Raw genomic sequence first — 24,184 nt, 5'->3', positions numbered from 1 at the left:
CCTTTTTCTACTTCATAGAACACTTGTGCAATTCAAGAAGCAAAATTAAACACAAGGTTTGGGTTTTGTTTTGCTGGGAGAAGGCTGAAAAAAAACAACTAAAAAACACATAATAACTGACTAGCAGGAAAATCAAAATCACTCACAGCTAGTAACTGTTAAATAAGAAGAATGTGAAACAGGTGAAGAGGAAAAGGGCAGAAGGTAGAAGGAACCACTGTAAGGCAGCTACAGTCATCAGGACCACAGAAAAGTGGAGGGCAACATGCAACTCTGTGGAAAGAATGCTAACCCTATTTTTTAGATTATAACAGACAAAAATAGAAGAAGAACTTATCTTTGTATCATCGAGTGTGATATGTAGTTGTGCCAAAGTTGCTGGGAGGAGAGGGGAGAATGAGACAAACAAAGGCTTTTGATTTAAAAAATTATACACAAATAACAAACAAAACAAGGGAATACATTATTCTACTACCTCTTTTCCTACAGATAAAGTATACATTTTACTGAGTACAAAGGCATACAGAGTGCATGCATTACAAGAAGAGACCTGAAAGGTCATTCAGTGTCTGCTCCCAGTGATAAATTTAAAAAAATGCTATTGAATTTTCCCTTTAGTCAGATAATTTCAGTTTGTCTGGATGCTTCGAGTTTGTTTTACTACCACAGTACGTTTTCAATTACTGCTTCTTTATCTCAATTTAATTATTTTTGTAGAGTAATACATTGAAGGAGAAATATCATTAAACATCTTTATGTTCTTTGCTAAAATTACACTTCAGTGATTATTATAAATTGAGCTGGAATGGAAGAAATATCTTCCTGTATATTTATGTTATAGATTTCTGTACCAGCTGTTTTCATATTTTACAAAGAAACTCTCACAAAATGAAAAGGAATTCACTGAAAATGAAAACACAGAAGATTCACAGCAAAAGTTCTGTGATAGGTACAGAACCTGAAATTATTAAAACGTATTTTTTTAATAGTTTGAATTAATTACATCCTTTGAATGTAAGTGTTTGTATATCGCCATTCTGATTCCTGACACTGCGCAGCCAGGCAAGCAGGCAGGCAGGCTGACAGCACAAAGCTGTTGGCAAACAGCACACTCTTGTTTCCTTTTCAAGCTGGGTTTTTGGAAATGTACTTTCGGTTTCTGTTACCCTAATATGATCTCTAACTTCCTACCGCATATTGTAACAGTTTACCTTGATACTGTATCTGATAAACAAATCAATGTCACTGGTGAAACAACATTGCTGTAAAATCTGTCACTCTGGCTATGTCAGACTGTTATTAACAAAGCAATATTAGCACGGTTTTACTTTTAATTGTACCAGGATCTCTCACAATCTGTTGTTTTTTCTTCAAATTAAACTCCAAATCAGTTAGTGGGGGGGGGAAAGCACAGTAACCTATTGCTACTATGTACCATGGTTTTCTTCCAAATCTTAATTCAGATGTTTTTCATAAATCCCTGTCACAAATAAACAGAGAAGGAAAAAGGGAGAAGTAATTAAAAAAGGACAGCTTCCCACATTAGTAAATTACAAATATCGGTGATACTTTGCGTACCACTATGCAATTACTATGGGCTGAAAACATGCATAAGGCCAAAGAAGACAGGAAAGGAACACTATTTGCAATGTATGTATCATCACAAAAAAACAGATGAACGTGAGCACTGCTATTGTAAAGCACCTTAACAATAATGAGGAAGATCTATTACTCCTGCTAACAGCTCTAATAGCTAATAAGTGAGACCTATCAATGAATGAGAACGAACAAAACAAAAGATGTGAAAAATTGTTGATGAGAAGCTCGATATGACCGGGCAATGTTCGTTCCCAGCTCAGAAAGCCAACTGTATCCTTGGCCTCACCAGCATCAAAGGAATCTGGCCAGCAGGCAGAGGCAGGTGATGGTCCCTCTACTTTTCTCCCATGAGATCCCACCTGGAGTACTGCATCCAGCTCTGAGGCGCCAACACAATAAACATGTTGATCTGCTGGAGCATGTCCAGAGTGCCATGAAGATGATCAGAGGGCTGGAGCACCTCTATTATGAAGACAGGCTTGAGAGAATTGGAGTTGTTCAGCCTGAAGAAGAGAAGGCTCCAGGGAGACCTTAGAGCACCTTCCAGTACCAATGGGGCCTAACAGAAAGCTGGAGAAAGACTTTTTACAAGAGCATGGAGCGACAGTGCATGTGGAAATGGCTTCAAACTGAAAGAGGGAAGGTTTAGACTAGATATTAGGAAGAAATTCTTTACTCTGAGGGCTGTGAGGTACTGGAACAGGTTGCCCAGAGAAGCTGTGGATACCCCATCCCTAGCAGCATTCATGGCCAGGCTGGATGGGGCTTTGAACAACCTGGTCTAGTGGAAGGTGTTCATGCCCATGGCAGGGTGCTGGAACTAAATGGCCTTTATGGTTGCTCCCAATGAACCCCATTCTATGATTCCATGATGCTATGATTCTATGATTCTATGAAAAGAGCCTGTGGGCAAAGGAAAGGTTTTAACACAGTTCTTTGGTTCACCAACAACAGTATACCAAACCCAAAAAAGAATGCTAATGGAAAACTAATTTTTTTTGTGTTTTGCCAAAATATCACAAACCTGCACATAATATGGAGCTAAAATAAGATTTAGCACATTTAATGCTACTGCCATAATTAAGTGAAGCGTTCATGAGATTTTTTTTCAGAGACAACAGACTTTCTAGGAGTATATTTGCATGTTATAGAAACAATAAGTGTTAATTTATTTAAAAATTCATCTTCTGAACAGTTATAAAGCAAACATCAAATCACACAAAATTTTCAAATTGAGTGAATCACTTCATTTTCTATGTTTAATCAGGAACAAACATTTAAGATTGATAATTTCGACCGTATGACATTATACGTCCATAAATATAAAAAGGAGCTGCACAGTTCATCTGCAGTTGCATCAAACATTGATGAAGTACAAAAAAGTGCACATGAAGACAACTTAAAGACATCTTTAAAAAGATTAATGTATTCAGAAGCTTCTAAAAAATCTTGCCTCAGTTGTACAGTGAAGATTCCAGAGCAGTTTAAAGTAGAATAAAAGTGGGGATGACTTGATTCAGTCATTGATTTTTTTGTTACGCGCCAATTTTTTTTTCATGTTTCTACTGCATCTTTAGTTTGTGAGTCAGGTCAGCGAAAACTGGTGAGACATGGAATTGCAGACCTGCCAGAGAAACAGTATGTCCTCAAGATAATGGGAAGTTCATTCTTTTAATGAGGTTAGATTTTCATATCTTTCCTTGAACTTACATGGAAAAAGATATGAGACCCTGCTGGTTTTTAGCTGAAGAGAGTTCACCTTTAAGATAACACCTTTGAGATAATCAGATTTAATGCCTGTGGATACCTGAAGGTTGGACCCAAATGGTAAACATGTAAGACAACTGGATTACTTTATGTTTCAAACCATAACTGAGAAGAGTACATAAAATTCTTGATCAATATTTGAAAATTATGTGCATGAGTCAGGAGTCAAAGAGGAAAAACTACTCCTGTGAAAACAGCCTATTTTTAAAGCTGTTTCCTATGAAGAATGAAATCTTACTTTACACTTCTCATTACTCTGCATTACAGACAGTAACACCTTCAATGATCTTTTAGGCAAGACAGAAACAACAGTTACAGGGATACTGCCTCCCATCCAGGACCTGAACAAAGATTAGTTTTCAATCTTCTTTTTTTAGCTATTTGGTTAGATTTTTTAGCCTGAACTGGCTCACCCTTTAACTAGAAATTAACAGAATAAAATCGGTTATTATGTTTAAGATTTGAACAACGAGTATTTACTTGAGAAATTACAACAAAACTGTTTATATAATCTAATTTTTCAATTATTTTTACTTCTGAATTTGCCAGGCCTCATTTTCCAGCCCTTAGCTCTTGTCATTTTTCTCTGCTAATCCAAGAGCCCTTCTGCAGCCCTTTATTTTCTCCCCATGAATGCACCTCTACAGTCTTAATCTTCAAGAAAAAGAGCACATTTAATCTCCTACTGTGATAGGTATAATTGCATTTATTCACAGGTAACCACAAAACTATGTTTTTATCTGTAGAGCACAATCCCCTATGCAATTTTCCGAAGTACAGATTTGCTTGACACAGCTGCATAAATACAAGAACAGAAACAACATTGGTAAAGCGATCCCAGCAAGAATGCAGTCAAGTTCTAAAGCTTTACAGAAGTTTAGTACCTTACTTACCCCTATTCCTCCTTTCCAGCTCCCCTAGTAACAAAATTATCTACTAAGAATGTAGAATAACAGTGAAGTGAGGAGAAGATGGCTCATTTAAATACCTATTTAGGGGAACAATAAATTAAGGGATTATGCACACAAAATGAATCTATAATGCATCTACAGATACACAATTTCTTTAATCAACTAAGCAAAATGCACAAATTTGTTTGACAATCCATATTTTCCATAAAAAGGTAATTGACTACCATTAATTCAGCTTTACAGCCCTGAATTCTTCAAATGAATTCAACTTGTCTACTACTTTTCTAGAGCAGCTTTGTATTTACCTGACCTTGATTTTAACATAAATACTGCACTTCTCCTGCTGAATGTTGGAACATAAGTTGGACTTTCTCCTTCTCCATTCAGTAACGTATTAAAAACTAATGGCTCTGGGAACTTAATACTTTTGTATACCATCCTCCTTATTCGTTGTTGGATTACAAGGTATTCTTACTCTTTGGAAGAACAAATTACCCTGCCTCCAAAGAGATAGCAAGAGCATTTACTGAAAAATCCTCCTATTCTAAATTTTTATGAACAATTTGGAAACAAGTACTTTAAAAAGTTTATTCCATGATAGCTGTTTTTCTGGTTCCAGTCAGTAATGGATTTTTCTACAGTATTTTAAATTTTTCATATCTATACTCTATACTTGTAATAGCACTCAGTTGTGTTTATACATTGTTTTCCAATTGTGGTTATTGTCTTTGCTTTGTCACTACATTAGAATAGGCCTTCAGCCAGGACTACCCTCTTTCTCAACTGCCAAAAAGCCAGTATTTCACAACCTAATACAGTCTTCTCAGCAAGCTTTCAGCTTTCAAGTTTGTCTGAATACATTTGCCCCAACTACTGAAAAGAAGATCCTCTGCACTGGAAAATTAACTCTTTCAAAAATGAAACATTAAACACTGGGTTTACTCTCAATTTGCCCTATGCATCATGACTTGCCACTCTGGCAACAAGTGGCTTCCAAATTCAGTAAGTTTATTATAAGAGAATCCAAAATAATGTTTCTCCTTGTTGATAATTCCTGTGTCGACTGTTTACCACTGGCTGCAGAGGACATACAGTCTAGGCTCCCAACACCACTCTTCCACACATCTCAGAAACACGCTTTGACAGCAATGATTCTATTTTTCTAGTTTAACTCAGTGGGTTGTGAAAGCAACATCTTTTGGGTTTTGTTAGCTGGCTCTCAAACCTATATAAACTTACAGGTACTTCTACTGAAACTTCTCTTTCTATTACCTCCAATGAAATTTTCCAAACATGATTTGCTACCAGCATTATTTGATCTTCTAGTAACCATTCTTAGCAAATGCTCACTTCTTTTCCTTGGTGATCAAAGGTTACCTGTCCATTTCATCCATTTCTATTCTCTCTCACCCTGTTGCTGAATCTGACTGTTCAAAAAGAAAAAAACCCTCTGTTTCCTCAGACATACCATTCTGAAGTGTTATTTCTAAATGAACCATGTTCTTCTGTATAACCACCAGGTTACACACTAATAAATTCTTCAGTCCCAAAAGAAAGACAAAGATCAATATTATGAACTGCTTCTCAGTGTTATTTCCTCGACCACTGAACAACTGATTGCACCACTGGCCATAGATAAACAAAAAGAAGCACATCCTCCCAGCTACTCTCGACCCACATACCTAGAAAAAATATGTGTGACATTTCTCCACACCTTCCCATGGGGAAGTGATCATAATTGAACTCAAACCACCAAATCTGCTCACCTTAGAGATCATTACTTTGGTTCTGGGAGGACTACCCTGAATTTATTTACTATTGAATTTCCAAGAATGTAAATGCTCAGGAAAGGAAGAGGGGAACGGAGAGAGTTATAAATGCCAATTCCTATCACAGTTTCAGATGGTGCACATGCAGACCTACCTGAAACATAAAATTGTCATTTCCTTGCAGAACCTCCACCCAGAATAAATCGCACAACTGGATCCACAGTTTCAGATGTATCATTCCAGCTGTAAATGGAGCTACAGAACTAAATTTTTCCATAATAGTTGTTAGTGTCACCAACTTGTTTATAATAGGTACAGACTCCTAGCTGTTAATTGTTTACTTAAGCTTTTATACCTGTTGAAACACAGTAAGAATACACCACCAGTTTAGAGATGACATCTCTCTGCTTTGTTGATATCCCTGAGTTTATCTCTTTTCTGAAATTATGTAATCCACCCTGCCTTTCTTTTCATGAACATACACAGACACCTCAGTAGATACCTTTTGCTTTGTTTATATAATATGTAAGAGACACTGTAAATTATTTTCAAAGTCTTGCCACCTATTCATACTTCCTACAATGTGTTGGTAATTTACAAGACACATAAAGATAATCTTTCAGAGATTCACCACTAATATCTGTCTCTCTTCCCTTCTCTCAGTCAGAAATACTTCTTCTAAACGTTTTTCACATCTTTAATCTGTTCCATTTTCTTTCTTTTTTTTTTTTTAACTAATACAGACTTTATAAAGTCAGTGCACAAAAAATTACTAGATTCAAAGGCAGACATAGCCTACAGATATCTTTGGGTCTTGATAATATTTGTACGTCCCCTGGAAACTGAAACCCATAGCTTTCCTTTCTACTTTTAATTATGTAGTTCTATTTAAAAAGTATGACTATCCAGTAACAATACTCTGTCTCAAAACTCAAAGATGCCGTAAGATCTGTACTAGTTACACAACCATAACAGTTTCATACCAATTAGAAATACAAAAAAACCTCTGAATTTGTATTTATCCTGTATCTGGCTGAAAACAAGCATTCATAACTACAAGCCTATATGTGTTGCTGGTTCCCTCAAATCCTTTCCCATCTCCACTCTTATGACACACCTTAGCTAACAAACATAAAAATACTTACTGTTCAAACACTTGAAATAGTCAAGAGGTAAAGCAAAAACAAGGTCCAAACCTTGCTGGAATACCATCCTTCTGGTGGGGAACAAATATCCCCTAACAGTAAAATGGAAACAGGTTTGGTATCATTTCTTTTCTGCTCTACAGGAATACTTTGAGAAGATAGTAGAAGGAAAATTTTGTAATTAAAGAAACAATGTAAGTATACTTTTCAGATTTTAGAATTACACATTTAAATTCACTAATTGCAAAATAAACAAAAACTGGAAAAAACCTATCTTATGAGACCTGGCCTTTACATGTAAGCCCATTAATGAGAAAAGAGAGGATAGTGTAATTGCTAAGACCTTTTATAACTTCCCTTTACATCACTCCTTCTATTCTTCATTTCCAACCAGTTCATCTTTCAAAATTCCCAATTCCCTCTGTTTCAGCATTACCCCAGTGGGACTACAAACCCCAGATAAATCCTCTAGCTCTCAAAGCCCCAGAACATCTGACACATTACCAAAGCAAATGGAAAATACTGCAGTTTCATAAGAAGTACTGGCTCAATCTCAAATACAGAACTGAATGTGCTACCAAGGCAAACACTGTTCTTGCCTCAGGTGCCTGACCATACACAAGAAAGTTTAAATGAATAATAACTTATCAACTGCATGATGGGTGCAGCTTCTCTGCTGTCCTATTAATAATTCCTCCTCTAGAAGAAAACACTGTGGCAGTCCATCACATTCCCTCTCCCCTTCCTTAGTAATTGTCCAATAACATTTCTTTCCCACTGGAGTTTTCTGAACTGTTAGAAGGAAATAAATCAGAGCTGTCAGGCCCCAGATTTTATGCTGTACCTGCTGAAACCTAGCTTAATGTAATACTGGCCTACAACCAAAACTTCTATACATTAGATTACAACAATAACAATCATAATTGATATTAATAATGAAATAGCAGCAATCAGATTCAGAGTAATGGAAGACAAGGAGTTTGAAAGTACAAAGCTTTCCAGAAATGTAAGGAACAAAAGGTGTGGACATCTGTAACTGAGAAAAAGAAAAAGCAAAAGACACAAAAAAGTCTTTGATGGGCCTGGAATAAGGGCAAAAACTGTTAGAAATACTCCACATGCTACGGCAAAGGCAACTTGAACACATCGTAATTCACTTCCGACCCTCTGACAAGGTCTGTATACTTGAGATTGAAATTACAAAATACTTAGTAATACAGCGACATCTAATTTTTTGAGTAGTTATAGCTAAAAGATTAATCTCATCAAAAGCAGGAATCGGCTTACTGCTTACATGAAAAAGTAGTTTCACAATTCACTCAATATGGCAAACTTGAAACTTGTTTATGGTTGTTTAAAGGGAACTAGACATCAAGAAAGCCCACTGTTACAATTATACTAGGATTAATTTTCTAGAACTGTATGCATAAAGAAAATTAAATTTCAATAGGTTCAAATAGGTATGACTTTGGAAAACTGACACGGAAATGAAACTACAGTGAAGCTATATCACCACAAAATCAAATTTTTAAAAACCTGAAAAAACCTGAAATGCAAATTCAAGCCCTGGTAATTTAAAGGTTATGCTGAAGAACAAAATTGCAACAGGATATTTATTTCTTGTATCAATTCAAACTTAAGTCTTTTCTCTCATGTTCCTGTAATTATTTAGTGTCTTCTACTGAAAATGGTTAGAAAAGGAATGCATGCCAGAGATTAAGTAAAACATACTAAATATTTACCTAAAATGCTTTGTCTAACACCAGGTTTCCAAGTTAGGATTCCTAGTCACAGCAAAGCACAAGCTGATGGTGAAATCTGTATGTTCTGTCTGTCTTGTTCTAAGAGGATAAAGAGGTCTTACACCATTGGCCTCTTCCTAAAAAATTAAAAACTGTATTAATTTTTGAAAGTAATTTTGTTACATGCACATTAATTCGGTATCTTACAATCAACTGTTCAAATTAATGAACTTGTTACATATTATCAAGATTTTTCTTTATTTCAAAAGACAACAAGAAATAAATTCACCTTCCCACCAGAGAGGGTTTTTTTGGCCTGGAATACTAAGAATAAAAATTTGCTCAACAATTTCTTGCAAAATCTTCCATCTTATGGCAACAGAGCCTCAGGAGAAACAAAACAAAGCAAAATAAAAAACAACTCAACTGAAAGGGACAACACGAAATTGAAGAACATGGAGATTACATTCAGGTACAGAAAGGCACAGATATTTTTTAGTCCAAACAACTTCAGTGAAGGTCTGGCAATGTTACTGCTAACACCACCGGGGACAGAAGAAAAATGTTTTAGCGGGATATTTGCACTTACTATGGATGCAGATGCACCACCTGAAGCAGTGGCACTCAAAAATAATGCAGATGGCTCTGAGCCAGTAATATAATTCAGTCATTCTCAGCAGGACTAATTACCCCAGGCAAAGAGTCATGCGAGCAAAGCCATGTAATTTCTATTAATCAAATCAGTTCACTTACCCCTACAGAACAATGCACTGTGCTACACAGACATACGCTGTATTATCCTAGAGGACACTTAGGTCTTGCACAAGGCAGTAAATTGTAAGGAACCTAAGTCCCTAAGCAAAAGCACCATGAAAGCAACTTTTTCCTCCAGACTGATATGTGTTGATTCTTATGAGAAAATGTGCATGGCAATATTAATATCCACAAATCTCTCTGCTCCGTGTACTAGCAGTGGAAGACTACACTGACATGAGTAACCAAGTCCATCCTCACTCAACATAAGATCTGGCTTGGCAATCATATGCTGTAAATTATTGCTTGCAACAGAAAAAACAGGATACAGGAAGAAGGTGGCAGTGAAAGGGAGCTGCCATAGTATCCATGGCAGATGTTCAGACAGTTTACCACTGAAAGTTCAGTAATACTTGTGTACAGACACATAACATATATTTAATGTTACTTCAATAACTGCAGCAGTTAAAAGGAAATGGCTTTTACACAACAATATTTTACCTAGGGAACAAATATTACAGTCAGCCAATCTGCAATCACTTCAGAATAAGTCTCCGTGTTTTAGTCAGATTATTTATGTTACTTTAATGCTCAATTAATAAGGCACACTGGGGAAACAATAATGGTAATTGCACCTTGCAATAGATATGGCTAACTGATATAAAACAAACCAGTGGGAACACCTACTACTAAAATTAGTTGTTTAAGTTTTCAACAAATTAGAACTGTTGCCTCCCTAAAAATGACTAATAGTGCTTAGTATTTTGATAAACTCAAACCAATATTCATCACTGATCCCAAATATTAAAAAACTTACAGGAGTAAATTAACATTTTTCTTATAAACAGTCAAGCAGTTTGCATTCTGACATTTGCATTCACATAGTCAGTATCACTTTCCTTTTTCCTGCTCACTGCATTCTCCTAGACAATACTGACATAATAGCTTTTGAGTTTTTGCAACACTCAAGTAACATCATGAACAGTGCGAAGTTTATGTGAATGTCAGTCACAACCAGAAGAGAAGTAATTGTGTCAGAGGGGCGAGCTGAAGGTCTTTGAGGATATTTATCTAGTATTTCATCTGAAGGAGTGATAAGAAGAGGCTGAACTAAAGTGATGGCATGAATTTTCCAGTCACTGTCCTAATAATAATCCCGGAGGTGTCTGGGCACAGCGCCCGACAAACCAACTTGTGAAGCACATTTTACATCGAGCATTCCAATTAAAACAAACAAACAAACAAAAACCACAAACAAAAAAACTACACATACCACCAAAAAAACCCCAAACTTCCCTATACTACATTTTCTGTTAACAGAGTTGGGGGTGGGAGTAGCATTTCTGGGAAGAACAGAGGATTGGTTACTCAGTCCTCATACTTCAAGGCAAAACCACCCCTATCTAATTGTCTCTGCTCATTGCAGGGGGATTGAACTAGATGAGCTTTAAAGCAATTCCAACCCAAGCTATTGCATGACTTTATGATTTTATTCCTGGTATATGCTTTCTCTAAACTGTTTTTAAAACAGCTTCAAATACTGACTTCACAGCTCCCCTGAAATAATCATTACTGACAGAAACCTTTCCTAACATTAAAGATAAAAATTTTCTTTGCTACATTTCAGCTCCTTTACTTACTGTTTCAATCACAGTGGATATGGAGAGCCATTTAGCCCCTTCCCATTTGAAAATTTTTTATTTATCTGAAGAAAAAGTCTGCCTCTCAGACTTTCTTCTCCAAACCAGAGCCACACACATTCAGTTCCTTTACCCACTGATCTTCACCTCTGCAGAACTGTTACCCATACAGTCATTTCTCCTATTCCTTCTGTTAACTACTTATTGCCAGGACTTAGCACTTGCCTGGAAGAGAAATGAAATCAGTTCAGCTGAGATGTATCTCCAATTCACTGAGAATATTTTTCATTCTAATCCTGTTTCTCAACACACTTTTCATTCTTCTCTTCTTGATTATTGCTTGTAAATTTAATAAGCATATATACCGTATTACATCACTCAAATCATGAATGAAAACACTAGCCAGCTGCAGAACATATTTCAACAACACCCCACTTGACATATTGCTGGGCAACAGTGAACAACTGATAAAGACTTTTGGGGTACAGCTTTCTCTAAACTCCTGCAGTCACTGCACATTTTCATCATGATTCTATTGCTGATCCTGCTAGTGTGACATGGTGTCAAGAGCCCTATTTAAATCAATGGTGTCAAGAGCCCTATTTAAATCAAACTACAAGACAGTCATTGATCTCTAGTCCCAAGGCCTGTTATGCTGCCAACAAAGAAAATACAGTTGGTTAAACAGGATTCATTCTTGATAAATCTATGTGGCCTACTATTTAATAGTGCTTTTATATTATAGACTCCAACAAACAGTTTATTTGTTCTAGAGTTTCTTTGCTTATGGAAGTCAAGTTAGTTTGAATTGTCTAAACAAAATCGGTGGCAGTAAGTTCTATTTTCAATAAAGCAAGCTCTCCATTAGATTCTGGAATCTAATCTCTCCTCCCAGGAATTCCTAAAGATAACCACTAAGAACAACGAGACTACTCTCAAAAGCAACTGAGACACATTAGGATGAATATACATATTGTTTATATTTGTATTTATAAATATTATAAACCTTTATATACATATATATACAACATACATGTACACAAAGGAACATTCTCTCCTTTTTTGTGAAATAGGTCTATGTTTTAACAGCAACAGAGAACAAAAAGGGGAAAAATAGACTTTTTAGGTTTAAAGTATTTGGAAATATTTTGCTCTAATTAATGTCATTTTCAATGATGGGAAAAACACAGACCATATTGTCTCCCTCTATTAAGCATTATTTTGTATTACTGTATGACACAAACTGGGTGATGAGCTGCAGTACTATAGATAACTTCTCAGTCTTTACAACGAAGTTCCTTTTCAGTGGAAACTCCAGGGTATTAAATGTAGTAGCAACACCAGAAAAGCCCACTGAAACAAAGAAACCTGAATACTAGACAAGACAAGGTCCCCAAGGCAAACCACAGGCAGATGAGGTTTTCCTCCTTCCATTGCCTCTAATTTCTATTCTAATGGACATACCAGCTATATCCAGGCTTTTTCTTGTTTAAACCCTGCATGACTCATATCATTTACCCCAGAAAGGTGCTAAGTCCAATTTATTTCTAGTCTCCACAAGACAACTTTTCAGGCTCAAGATCACTGTCACCTTTGTGCAGATGTCACTAGTTCTGGGGTGCACTTTAGAAGACCAAGCTACCACCACCTATACTATGCCAGCTACAAAGAGGCCTTCCAGGCATCGTCAGATAGCTTCTTTCAAATTGTATTTCAGCCACTATCATGCATATCCTAACTAATTTCGGTTTTCTCTAGCCCAGCTACACTTCTTCACAAGATACATTTTCTTGAATTTCCCTTAAATCTTCTATGCCATGTTAGGCCTGGTGAATGAATTCCTTGTTTTGTCTTGCCTGCATGCATGGTTTTTGCTGTACCCATTAAACTGTCTTTATCTCGACCCACAAGTTTTCTCTCTTTCTTTACCCTTCGGATTCTCCTCCCAGTCCCACCAGGGATGAGAGAGCAAAAGGCTGCATGGGGCTTGTTTGCTGGCTGGTGTTAAAACACAATGGGAACACAGTACATACACAGGGTTTTCTCCATTTTAGCTAGACTTCAGTAACTGACAATATTTTGCCATTTCTATACAATTATTTAGCTTTAAAGCAAGGTCATTGTCCTATCTTTGTCCATCCTCTCTTAAGTTACATGAAATATTGTCCTGGAGCAATTTCTATACTGAAGACACCCAAAACCGTGTTTTAATAGATCCCTTCTCCTTTATTTTATGGCTGCATAGCTTAGTCACAGACTCAGTCTGAGTTTACAAAAGAGCAAAATTATGGCTGGTGCAAAAGCCTGCCTACAAATATATGCTCACAAGGTCATTCAAACAAATCGATTAACTTGCTGTGACGTAAATTATAATACAACCATATACAGAGATGAAGAGTTTATGATCATTAAAAGAAGTCTAACCATTTATATTAATAATGATGACATCATTTATAGGTACCCAGCAAGGAAAAATAGACATCCTTGGTTGTCCAGAGCTAGCTCTGTAACTGACAGATGGAATTACCAACCTGCCTGTGCTTATGCTGGCCATTTGCTGCACAACTCAGAATTTTTTCAACTTAATCTGATAAGTTACTGGCTGCTGTTAAAAACAGTAATTTCTGTATACCCACATGGAAGAAAGTAGATATTTTAATGCCTGCAGAATTTCTTCTGTGAAAGGAACTGTATATAGCGTACCATTTTCCTGTCACATTCTATTGTTTAATCTTGCTTAGGAATGTTTCTTTTTCACTTGATAAAATATTTGTATTTAAATATCAGCAAGGAGCGTAGTCAGGGCATATAATTCACTGCATTAGGCACTGTGAGACATCTGAATACCATTGCTTGTTTTACCTATCTATACACTGAATTGTATTGTATAATGCAAAGAATCATCACTAGAGAAGCAGCTAATAGCTTATTCAGTAGACAATCACAACTCTGCTTCTACTTTGCTAGAGAACCCAAGTATGTTGGGAGATAGAAGAGTTGCAGAACTCCAACACAGAGGAATTTGAGATCTACTTTAGCTTTAAGTAGAGATCTCAGTCAAAATATTATCAAATGCTTTCAGAGAAACTTCCTATCATCATCCACTGAAGCTGGAGATCTGCAGACTACTAGCAACTTAGAGTGTCCAATAAAAAAAACCTTCTCAGTAAAAGTTAATTGTTTCTTATAGTTTCTCTGATTGACCCATATTTCTATCTAATTCAAAGACTTTATATTTTTGTCATAGCTTTTCCTATCACTGCAAAATAAACCTGAAGACACAACTAAGTAAAAGCTGTAAGTGAACTCACATAGATTTGCTGCAGAAATATATGTGGAATACGTATACCTAAACAGGCACATGTACATTTGTGTCCCCCAAACATACACACAGAGTATAACAGTATATAAAAATAAATTGCCAGTTATCCCAAGATTCTACCCAGAATAACTTCTAAGCAATGGAAGGTACATTACAGCCACAGAAAGTGCAAACCTTTCACAGTGAGATCACAGTGCACTGATTTTGACAAAGCGGAAATTATACTGCACCACACATACAACAGGAAGGTAATAAATAATGGGAAGATTTTTTCTTTGAATGAGATGAAAGAGATATTCAGAAATATCTGGCTAAAACCACAACTTAATATTCATCTTGGCCGTGAACCCCAACTCAAAAGCAAGCCTCCATGACACAGAGGTTCCTACCCAATACCAGGCTCTCACATCACCTATTTACTACCACCAGATGTTGTAGTACTTTCGAAGCCCTCCCAAAGTGTTCACATCTCACTGAATTACCAGTGCCCACTGTCTGTTCCCACTGCTTCCCACCCTCCTGCCACCACTGAGCACTGCATCACATTTCCCATCTTTCTACTGCACAGAATTTCCACAACCTCACCCCAAGCCACCACAGCCTCACCGCTCTCCTGCCCCACACCACTCCCACCCCCCTACCACAGATCTCCCACACGTCCCAACGCCTTTCAAGTCCAGAAGCACAGCATAGCACAGCAATGCCCCAGCCATACCCTAAGACCCAGCCTCCCTGCAACACGCTACATTCCTGCTAACAAAAGACTATACCTGGCCATAAACCATGTAGAATCAAGGATTAAATTAAGGACCACAAGCCTGGGCTACCCCCATAGACCATAGGATGAAACTCAAAAGGGCTCCCTTGAAGGGACACATTTCCATTCATTTTTAACAAAAATTACTCAGATTTTGCTAAGCTTCAGGAAAAGACCAAGTATTTGAAAACAAGAGACTCAAAAGACTGTGGCACTTTAACAAAAGAAAGTGCAAGTTCTTTTTTGAAAGAGTGAAATAAAAAAATAAAAGAGGAAGGAGAGGAGTAAAAGGCATTTTCTTTCAAAGAAAGAAATCCTAAAAGCTACACAAGATACATATCTCAGATTTTACCATTAAATTGTACTAATTTTTTAATAGGATCTAGCACTCTATCCCAGAAGACTTGTAATTCAGGTAGTTAAAAGACAGTATTACTTTATATATCCTGAATATATAAACAGAGACCCAAATGGAAAGAAAATTTTTAAAAAATCAGAAAAATAGTCTATCTTAGAATGCTACAGTTGGTGCTCAAGTGCTCCAGTCAAACTAAAACACTAAATAACTATATAGACCTTCTGTTTGCAACACAGCATCTGCCAATTATAAGACTAAGTCATTGTCTAATAATTTTTTGATTACACAGTATAAAAAGAGCAGTACTGACAAATATGCACAATAAACCTCAGGATGATCTGAACATTTGATAGTTCAGCCCTCCCACAACCTATTTTTGGAAGCTGAAATTTGAATACTATTAACTCAAAGGAGAAACAGTTGGCAAGATACCATATACACCACCAACAACTGATCTCCTAGACTAATGGGATGCTCCTCACTGCATCCTGCAGCACAGTGTGGAACTTCCCAAACTAGCTCAAGTATGGAAAACAATGTACCAATGTAACATGATTCATGAGAACTATCTCATCTTTCTTCCTATAATGTCAATAAAATACAGGGTAATTAGTCACTACTGCAGCAGGATGCTCCCAGTATCTGAATTCAGTTAGGTACCTGTGTATCATATGGCCTTCATAAAGGTCACAGGGCCAATAACTTTGTTTAGGATGTGAACTGTTATTTAAACTATGCCTTATCATAGTGCAATGTCTTCCAAAAGCCAAATACCTACCTGTTGCCTCTAAAGGCATTTTATACAAATATAAACCAAAAAGAAATTGCTTCACAAAGAAATTGTTGCCCAAAAGAACCCAAGTTATTATCACAGAATTTTCATGTTATTAAATACCTGTATCTAGACAAGTCACATGGAAAAATGGAAAGTATTAACAAGTTCTGTCCATGCCATTTCTCAGTTTAAATCAGGAAGCAGACAGCAAGAACCATAGAAAAAAGGTTTGAGTATTTCTTTAAGTCAAATGCTAGTGCTAGTCATGTGAGTGTAAGCTAAAAATGCCTCTCAAAGTAACTAAGAAGGACTCACCAAGTTCATTGAGACTCTGGGCAGCTTTTGTTATCTCTCTGCTTCCTCCTTGCAGTTGTCCTTGAAGTCTCTTACTGAGATACAAGATGCGTATTATCCTGCGCAGCAAGTCACAGGCAGCCTGTGGGGAAATCGAAGCATTAGGGGCTATTATCAGTATATCAGGATCCCATAATGCTGGGCCACAAATGTGGAAATAGGAAATATGTATGTGAACAAAACCAAGGAACTTTAGAACACTGAAATCCCTTTTTTCAGAATTTTTGAACATCATTCTATGTTATAAAGACCAATACTTTCTAAAGCTGGTAATTACCTTTTAGGGGGCTACTGAGATTACACTGTCATCAGCTGTGCAAAAAACAAAGGCAACTCAGAACCCAACGACAGAGGCATGTTCTATTTCTAACTAGAAGTGAGCTTTATTTTATATTGTACAACTGTCCTCAATATTCTTCCCCTCTTTAAGCTCTAGTAAAATTAGGAAATTGGCCTTGCCAATCAAATATTGATCCAAAATAAGGAAAATGGAAGCATGTACTTCAGAGGACAATAAAACTTAATGGCTAAATTGTTATTACAATATTGACTCTTATGGTAGGAATATACATAAAAATTAATTCTCAGCAAAACTTTCATAAAGCCAGTGACCTTCACTCAGCCAACTATTAGTTCACATTCTTTCATATTCTTATTAAATACATGGCATTCTTGATTAAAAATGGAGGATGAATGTAAAACACAAATTTTTAGGAAACATATTTGTGTATGTTTTCATTAGCACCAAATAAGAAAAAAAGGCACATCTGAATCAAACATAATAGTTTCGTAATTGTTCACTCAACTAAGATCTTGAAACAGGTTTTTTCTTACACATTAAATAACAGAGAAACTGTAAGTTACATCAAGCATAGAGTTCCTCTAGGGCTGGACTGGGTCAGTGGGGTTAGGAGGTACATGCTATGGGAACAGCAACATTCTGCAGTGGCTAATATCTAAACTAGAATTCAGAAATGTCACTCAGATTTCATTACAGCCATAGGTTCAGTCTAACATCTGCAATCAGATTAACAAGAATGGTAAGAAATTTGGAACAAGTTAAGATATAGTTGCTCTAGAGGTACTTTCTTTGGTACTGAAGGCAAAGTCTCCTGAAGTTTTGACCTTATGGATATAAAAAATTAATTTAAAATTACTTTAAAAAATATTTAGTATCTGAAAGACTTTCAACCTCTTTTTCATACTCAAGTTAATTTCTTGAAAACTAATGTTAACGTGTAACAGGAAAGCATACACAAGTGAATCATTTCAACTAATATTCACTACAACTTAGTAGTCTCTTCCCTATGCCAGCACAAAACAATGGAAACACAAATATTTATAGTTTAATTTTGTTAAACATCTAGACAGAACAAAAAGGAAAAATTAGAAAAAGCCCCCTTGAGGTAAATCAGTGAAAAGCCCAATTATTCTCTCTGCTTTGGGCTCTCTACCACAGTCTGAAGTGCAAGTTTCCTAAGCATTCTAAAACAACTAAACCACATGATTTCTATTACCATTAGTGAGAACTAAGTGGGGCTTATCCTGCTTTGAGAGATTAATATATTAATTTTTATTAATTCATTTCTTTAATTAGAAAAATCTTAATCCACATATCACTTTCCTATCTGTGAACTAAATTTCTGCAAGATGAATCAGAAATAGCTTTTTATATAGTGCACTGTGCTTTGCCAAATAAGAGGCCATAGTATTACGACTTTGCTTTCAAATTTAATTACTTTCTAATCCAATTGTGTACCTCTCGCTAACGTTTTTCCCTAGGAATTTAAGTTCAGTTATTTTCTGACCATCTTTTACTTTACATGCCAAAAGATTATGTCTTTTTCATTGAATTGTTGCTCATTATCTCCTGTCCCAAGAAACAATCTTTGAAAACAACAATCAAACTGAGTATGAGATGGGAAAAGCTACATTTAGATATAGGAGAAAAAAAAATTCTGGCCCTGTGAATTAGGAGGAGGAGGAGAAAAATCCAAAGACACTGAAGATGCATTCAACTTCACAATAATTGTTACTGCAATGTGCCCTTGACAAAGAACCTGTTTCACCCAAGTATTTTCATTTATGTGAGCTGTTCAACTTAATAAAACTCCCAGTCACTGTAAAAGAATGCAACATATAAGGACCATGTAACAGAAATAAAAAATTTTATCTAATAGTGGAGTTGTTCACAGATGCCAGATCCTCTAACCTGACCACATCCATAACAGAAGTCTGAATTAATTCAGGAAACGTTCCATTCCTGAGCTGATACAGTATGGTTTTCTAAAGAAGATGCTTTCAACCAAGAAGAAATGGATTCCACTGTTGAAGCAAGAATTAATTTGGAAAAGGCTAGAGGCCCTGGTTACAATGGTTACATTTTTTTTTGAGGTTACATGTTAGCTATCTCCTGAAGTTTAAAACAACATATCAACAATAACAGACATTATTGCTTACAATTCAAGACATTGAAAAGCCTCTTACTTTTAATCTTAAGTTAATTTAAAGAAATTATTGAAAGAAGACTTAATTATAAAGAGAGGGACACTTGAAAATGTGCCAGTGTTTAAGCCATATGTGCAAGGTACTTCAATGTATATATTTTGTTGTTTATGAAGCCTGAAGAAAGAGGAGACTGCCCACTATCTTCAGACTATATTTACTATTTATTTACAGTAGCATCAGGATCCAAGCTGCTACTGGTAAATATTTTAAAGAGAGAGTAACTTTAAAATACAGAATGATTATTCTTTTAAAAATGTTTTAAACATTTGGCTACTGTAAGCATTTTTAAACACCAAGATATCTGAAACCAAGAGACCATGTAGAAACACTCGGTTAAACAGAGCTGCACAGAAAATAACCCTCTGAAGGACAAACTCTCTGTCTACACATTTCAGCTGTTAACTACTCCCATTTAGCTTGTGATCGACTATGGAAAGAGTCAGAAGAGGACAGTATGATTTAAAGCAGGAAGTAAGCCTGCTGAGTCTGCTGCTCCCTTGGGATGCCATGAAGCTCTAAAAGAAGAGCAAGACACAATATACAGAATCACACAGCAGAGATTTAGAATTCAGGACTAGACTTGAAGTTTTACTTGAAGTGAGAATGTTGTACTATATTAAAAACAATTAAGGATGGCAAAATCTAGCTTTATGCAAGTCAAATATTCCTTTAGTTTGTGAGTAGTCCCATAGCAATCAATGCAGAGGTACTAAAATAACACCATCACGAGTACAAGAGGCCCTGCAACACCACACATTTCAGCAAAACATACCTGGCGACCCTACAGATTTTGACAGAAGCAACCTCTTTTACTAGCTATCTACTTTTTTCTACTTATTCTACCAATTGTACATCAGCTGATATCATTACTACATTTGAAAATGTCCCAAGCCACAAGTCTTGCATTTTGTAGCAATTTCATGTCCTAAGCCCTGCCACTGCCAGGAAGCAAACTGTCTCCTGGGCTGTTCCCCTCCCATCCTCAACAAATGAGTCAGACAGGTAAAGGACACCACAGGACTGCATCTTGGGGAAGCAGGAGAGCTGAGATTTCCTATTGACTCAGTTCTCCATAAGTCCAGCTTCATGTCATAATTTAGGTGTCCTGACCTGCAGTGCAGTGCAACATAAAGTACTCGCTCAGTATCTGCCAACATAAGGAAGGGAGAGTTGCTCTCATGCTGAGGATGGACTCTCACTAGCAGAAAAGCTGGAATCATCATTCCTCTTCACACACTGCGGTACCCATCCAAGTGGATTTGAATGCTAGGAAGGATAGACTAGCAGGCTTCTGACTTACAGCAAGAAAAGCCAGATATTACAAATCCCCTGGCACAGCCTGAGTAATGCTGACCCTGGATGGATGCTGCTTTCACACCACAGGAAAACCCAAGTAACCCTGCTACTGCCAAGAGAAAGCAAAGAGCACCCAAGAAACATTTCCTAAGCTGAGGGACTCATTCTTCTCAGACATCCTTCTGCAGCTTGACTTTGTGTAAGGGCAGGGCAGAAATTACCTTCATCTTTAGCCCCAAATTCCCACAACCTTTTCCACATATTCAACATACATCAGAGAACAACAAAAAATCTGCACCTAACCTACCACATGGAAGTCACAGAATTTTACCCAGTGACAAAAACTGTAACAGCTGGAACGGAAAACAGCAGGATAAGTGGCCAGTCAAACTGGCTGAACAGACTGTTAAGAGCTTCCTGCTGAACTTCACTGCTACTGATGTAGAAAAGAGCAGTTCAGCCAAGAGAGCAGTGCAGCTGCTCCACCAGCCTCCAGACTAGAAACTGCAGAAGTTTGCAGCTTAATCTACTCTACAACAGCAGTCACTTGCAGATGGCAATCTACTTGAGTGTACATCCACAGCTCAAAATTCAGCTACTAAAAGGTAAGTTCCTAGTTCTGCAAAGCTAAGGTAAACTTGCAAAGACAAATAGTTCAAACAGTAACTCACTAAACACTTGTGGGGGTGGAGCTGTGTTGCTTTTCAAACCATAAACTTAACAGAATACAGACACATGACTCCTGAAGATCTACGGAATAGTTTTCAACTGCTATAAAATTATCCATGGAAGTGTTCGACACTTATGTCACCATGATTGTGATAAGCTCCGTCCCACTGCTATCCTCTAACAGTGATCTACATTCCCCTGTAGACTCCACTTATATTTAAATGACAAGGACAACTATGAATGCGGGCTTACAAAACTCCACAACCACAAATGACTCCTTAAGTTGCATCCTTGCTATTTGGCAAGAATTAATTCCCAAACTCTTTACTAAACTGCAGCCAAGCTCGCATTAACTTAGGGGCAAAAAGCATCTTCTACACAACAGCACCATAACATTAAATACCAAAATTACACAAGCATTAGTGAGAATTTAATTAATCTGTACTCAGATAACCCTTCCCTCTATCTCTCACTTAAGCTAGTGCAAAGGACATTTTCTTACTTTGCAATATAAAGCACCTCTCAGCAGCTCATGAAGAGACACACAAATACTGATTTTCACTGAGAAATACTGACAACAAACTACAGGCTACTGGAGTAGAAAAAGACCACTCGTGTGACAATTGTGAAATAACACAGGTTCAAAAAGGTTTTTTTAAAATATGTTTTTAATGCAACTTACTTGAAGTTTTGCTAGCTGAGCTGTGCGAGACACTATTTTGTTGTAGGGGTCAACAATTTTGACTTTAATTCTAAAAATAAGAAGAGAAATTTATTTATAACAGGATTAATAAATAGCATTACAGAACATAAGAATTTATACTTTCTAATCACAGAAGGAATGGCATCATCAACATCATACCTATCAACAGTACTTTGTAGAGCACCAATTCTAGTTTGCATCATTTGGAGGACACCTGCAAAATAAAGTAGATTTTTTTACATGGAACACTCGTCAATTACAAGGAGTTTTTCTTCAGATCATAGTAACTACTGCAGACTACCATAGCATAAAAAAAAAATCAAAACAGTTTCCCCCTTGACAACAAAGCATTCATACAGACTAATGCAGCATATTAGGGAATAAACTGAGCAGGTAATAGGTCACTTATTGAATGTTATGGAAAATTTATTGGTAGAGAACATAAAGAAGAAATATACAGAAGAAATATTATTCTGAAATCCATCACTTGTGAAGTTTCAAATAATATTTAGGGTATGTTACTTTCTAAAAGAATGACAATCAGGGCTGTGGTTCAAAGGCATAAAACCTGGTACAAACAACTGAAAATGATATACAAAAATGGCACAACCCATTTAACACTATTTATTTGACATAGTGACTAGATGGTTCAGAGAAACCGATGGACAAAGAGGACTGAGAAAATAAAAAATTCTCCTTTAAGGTTTTCTTCCTGTGCATAAGCATCTTTAGCAAAAAGTAAGGTATCAATGTCATTGTAAGGTCATCTAATTTAGATTACAAACAGAGCAAACTACCCTAATCATGTTTATTCCAGATTAGTTTGGCAGAGCAGCACAAGGAAAGCCAACAAGCATGTTTGTTTTTTCTTGTTAAATTGCAAACAAAGTAGTCAAGGATAGCAGTCATTTTTGCAATACAGAATCAGCCTACTGAAAATTTAATTAAGTTACACAAACCCAGGCCTATGAAATTATTTTTGTTCCAGTTATTGTTAGCATACTCAAACTTACTACATTTTTGTAGAGCCCTGTTTGCAAGCACGTCATCAGTAAATTAGGTAAAACTGCAGCATGATACAGTAAGATGGAAGACAAACAAAACTACTGCTAATAGTTACATTCCGGTGGTCCTTTACTTTGACTATATCTCACTTTGTATAAATACGTAAATTTCCATCTTCTCCCTGTTTCAGAATTATTAACTTGGCTTAGAAACAGATTCATGGGTTCTCTGGCATTTATACATGGAATGGCCAGCATGCAATTTTCTCACATCAGAGGATGAAGACATGAGATATAGTGAAAAGTTGGCAAAACAGGCTGCATTTTCTACTCTACTTTGCAATAAGAGGGGAGGGGCCAGTGGCACGACATTGCTGCACCCATGGCTGTGGTACTGCTGTCAAGCATACAGCAGGCCTCTTCCCAGAGGGCAGAATAAGGATGGGTGAAAAGGCAATCTACCTTCTCCATCGGCTGTGGAAGATACAGGATGATATCATTTAGCCTATCTTAAGATAACAAGCAGCTCAAGATACCTATAGAACTACCATTAGACAGAGAAGAATATGTATTCCAGATCAGTGTACCATTAAAAAAGTGGGCAAGCCAGAATAAGAAAGGACTCTACAAGCTGGGTGTATCAATTTGAAATATTTAATGAGATTCACTTTCATACAAACAAATGACTATGCGTGCTGTAAATTAGCTCCATGATCTTCAATTGCTAACTTTCTTGACAAACATACCAAAAGCTATGCATTTCTAACTTCATAATTAAAAAATCCATTGATATCCACATTTTCTTTTCTCATTAAGATTGATTCAGTGTTTCCTTTGAGAACATAACCCTAAATAAATGGACTAATTTCAACAAATTTTAGGTGATTTGGATTTTATTTTACTTGGGTTTATTATTGTAAAACATGCATTATTTACCACACCTGCCTTACAGAAAACTTTTCTAACTGAATAGTTGTTTTGAAGTACATCATTCTTTCTTCAGAGCAGTTTTAGGAAGGAATGCCTTCAGATACAACCATAATTTCAGAAAATACAATTTCACTGAGCACAAATTGTTGAAGATCGTGACTGAATGGTATTTATCAATCACA

The 24,184-nt window shown here is 36.5% G+C and overlaps 1 protein-coding gene across 1 annotated transcript in view; it reads right to left on the bottom strand.

Moving 5' to 3' along the window:
* Positions 1–24,184, bottom strand: part of COG5 (component of oligomeric golgi complex 5) — a 183,340-nt gene that overhangs the window by 155,997 nt on the left and 3,159 nt on the right. The window contains exons 4-6 of the mRNA XM_064656312.1: positions 22,228–22,282; positions 22,048–22,117; positions 16,854–16,974 (exon numbers count right to left, since the gene is read on the bottom strand). Coding sequence (XP_064512382.1) covers positions 16,854–16,974; positions 22,048–22,117; positions 22,228–22,282 — 246 coding nt within the window. The remainder of the gene's footprint in view (positions 1–16,853; positions 16,975–22,047; positions 22,118–22,227; positions 22,283–24,184) is intronic.

Source organism: Pseudopipra pipra, chromosome 5 (assembly GCF_036250125.1).
Source record: "Pseudopipra pipra isolate bDixPip1 chromosome 5, bDixPip1.hap1, whole genome shotgun sequence".
NCBI lineage: Eukaryota > Metazoa > Chordata > Aves > Passeriformes > Pipridae > Pseudopipra > Pseudopipra pipra.
The sequence above is the reverse complement of the archived record's forward strand: the minus strand, read 5'-3'. Positions and strand labels throughout refer to the sequence as shown.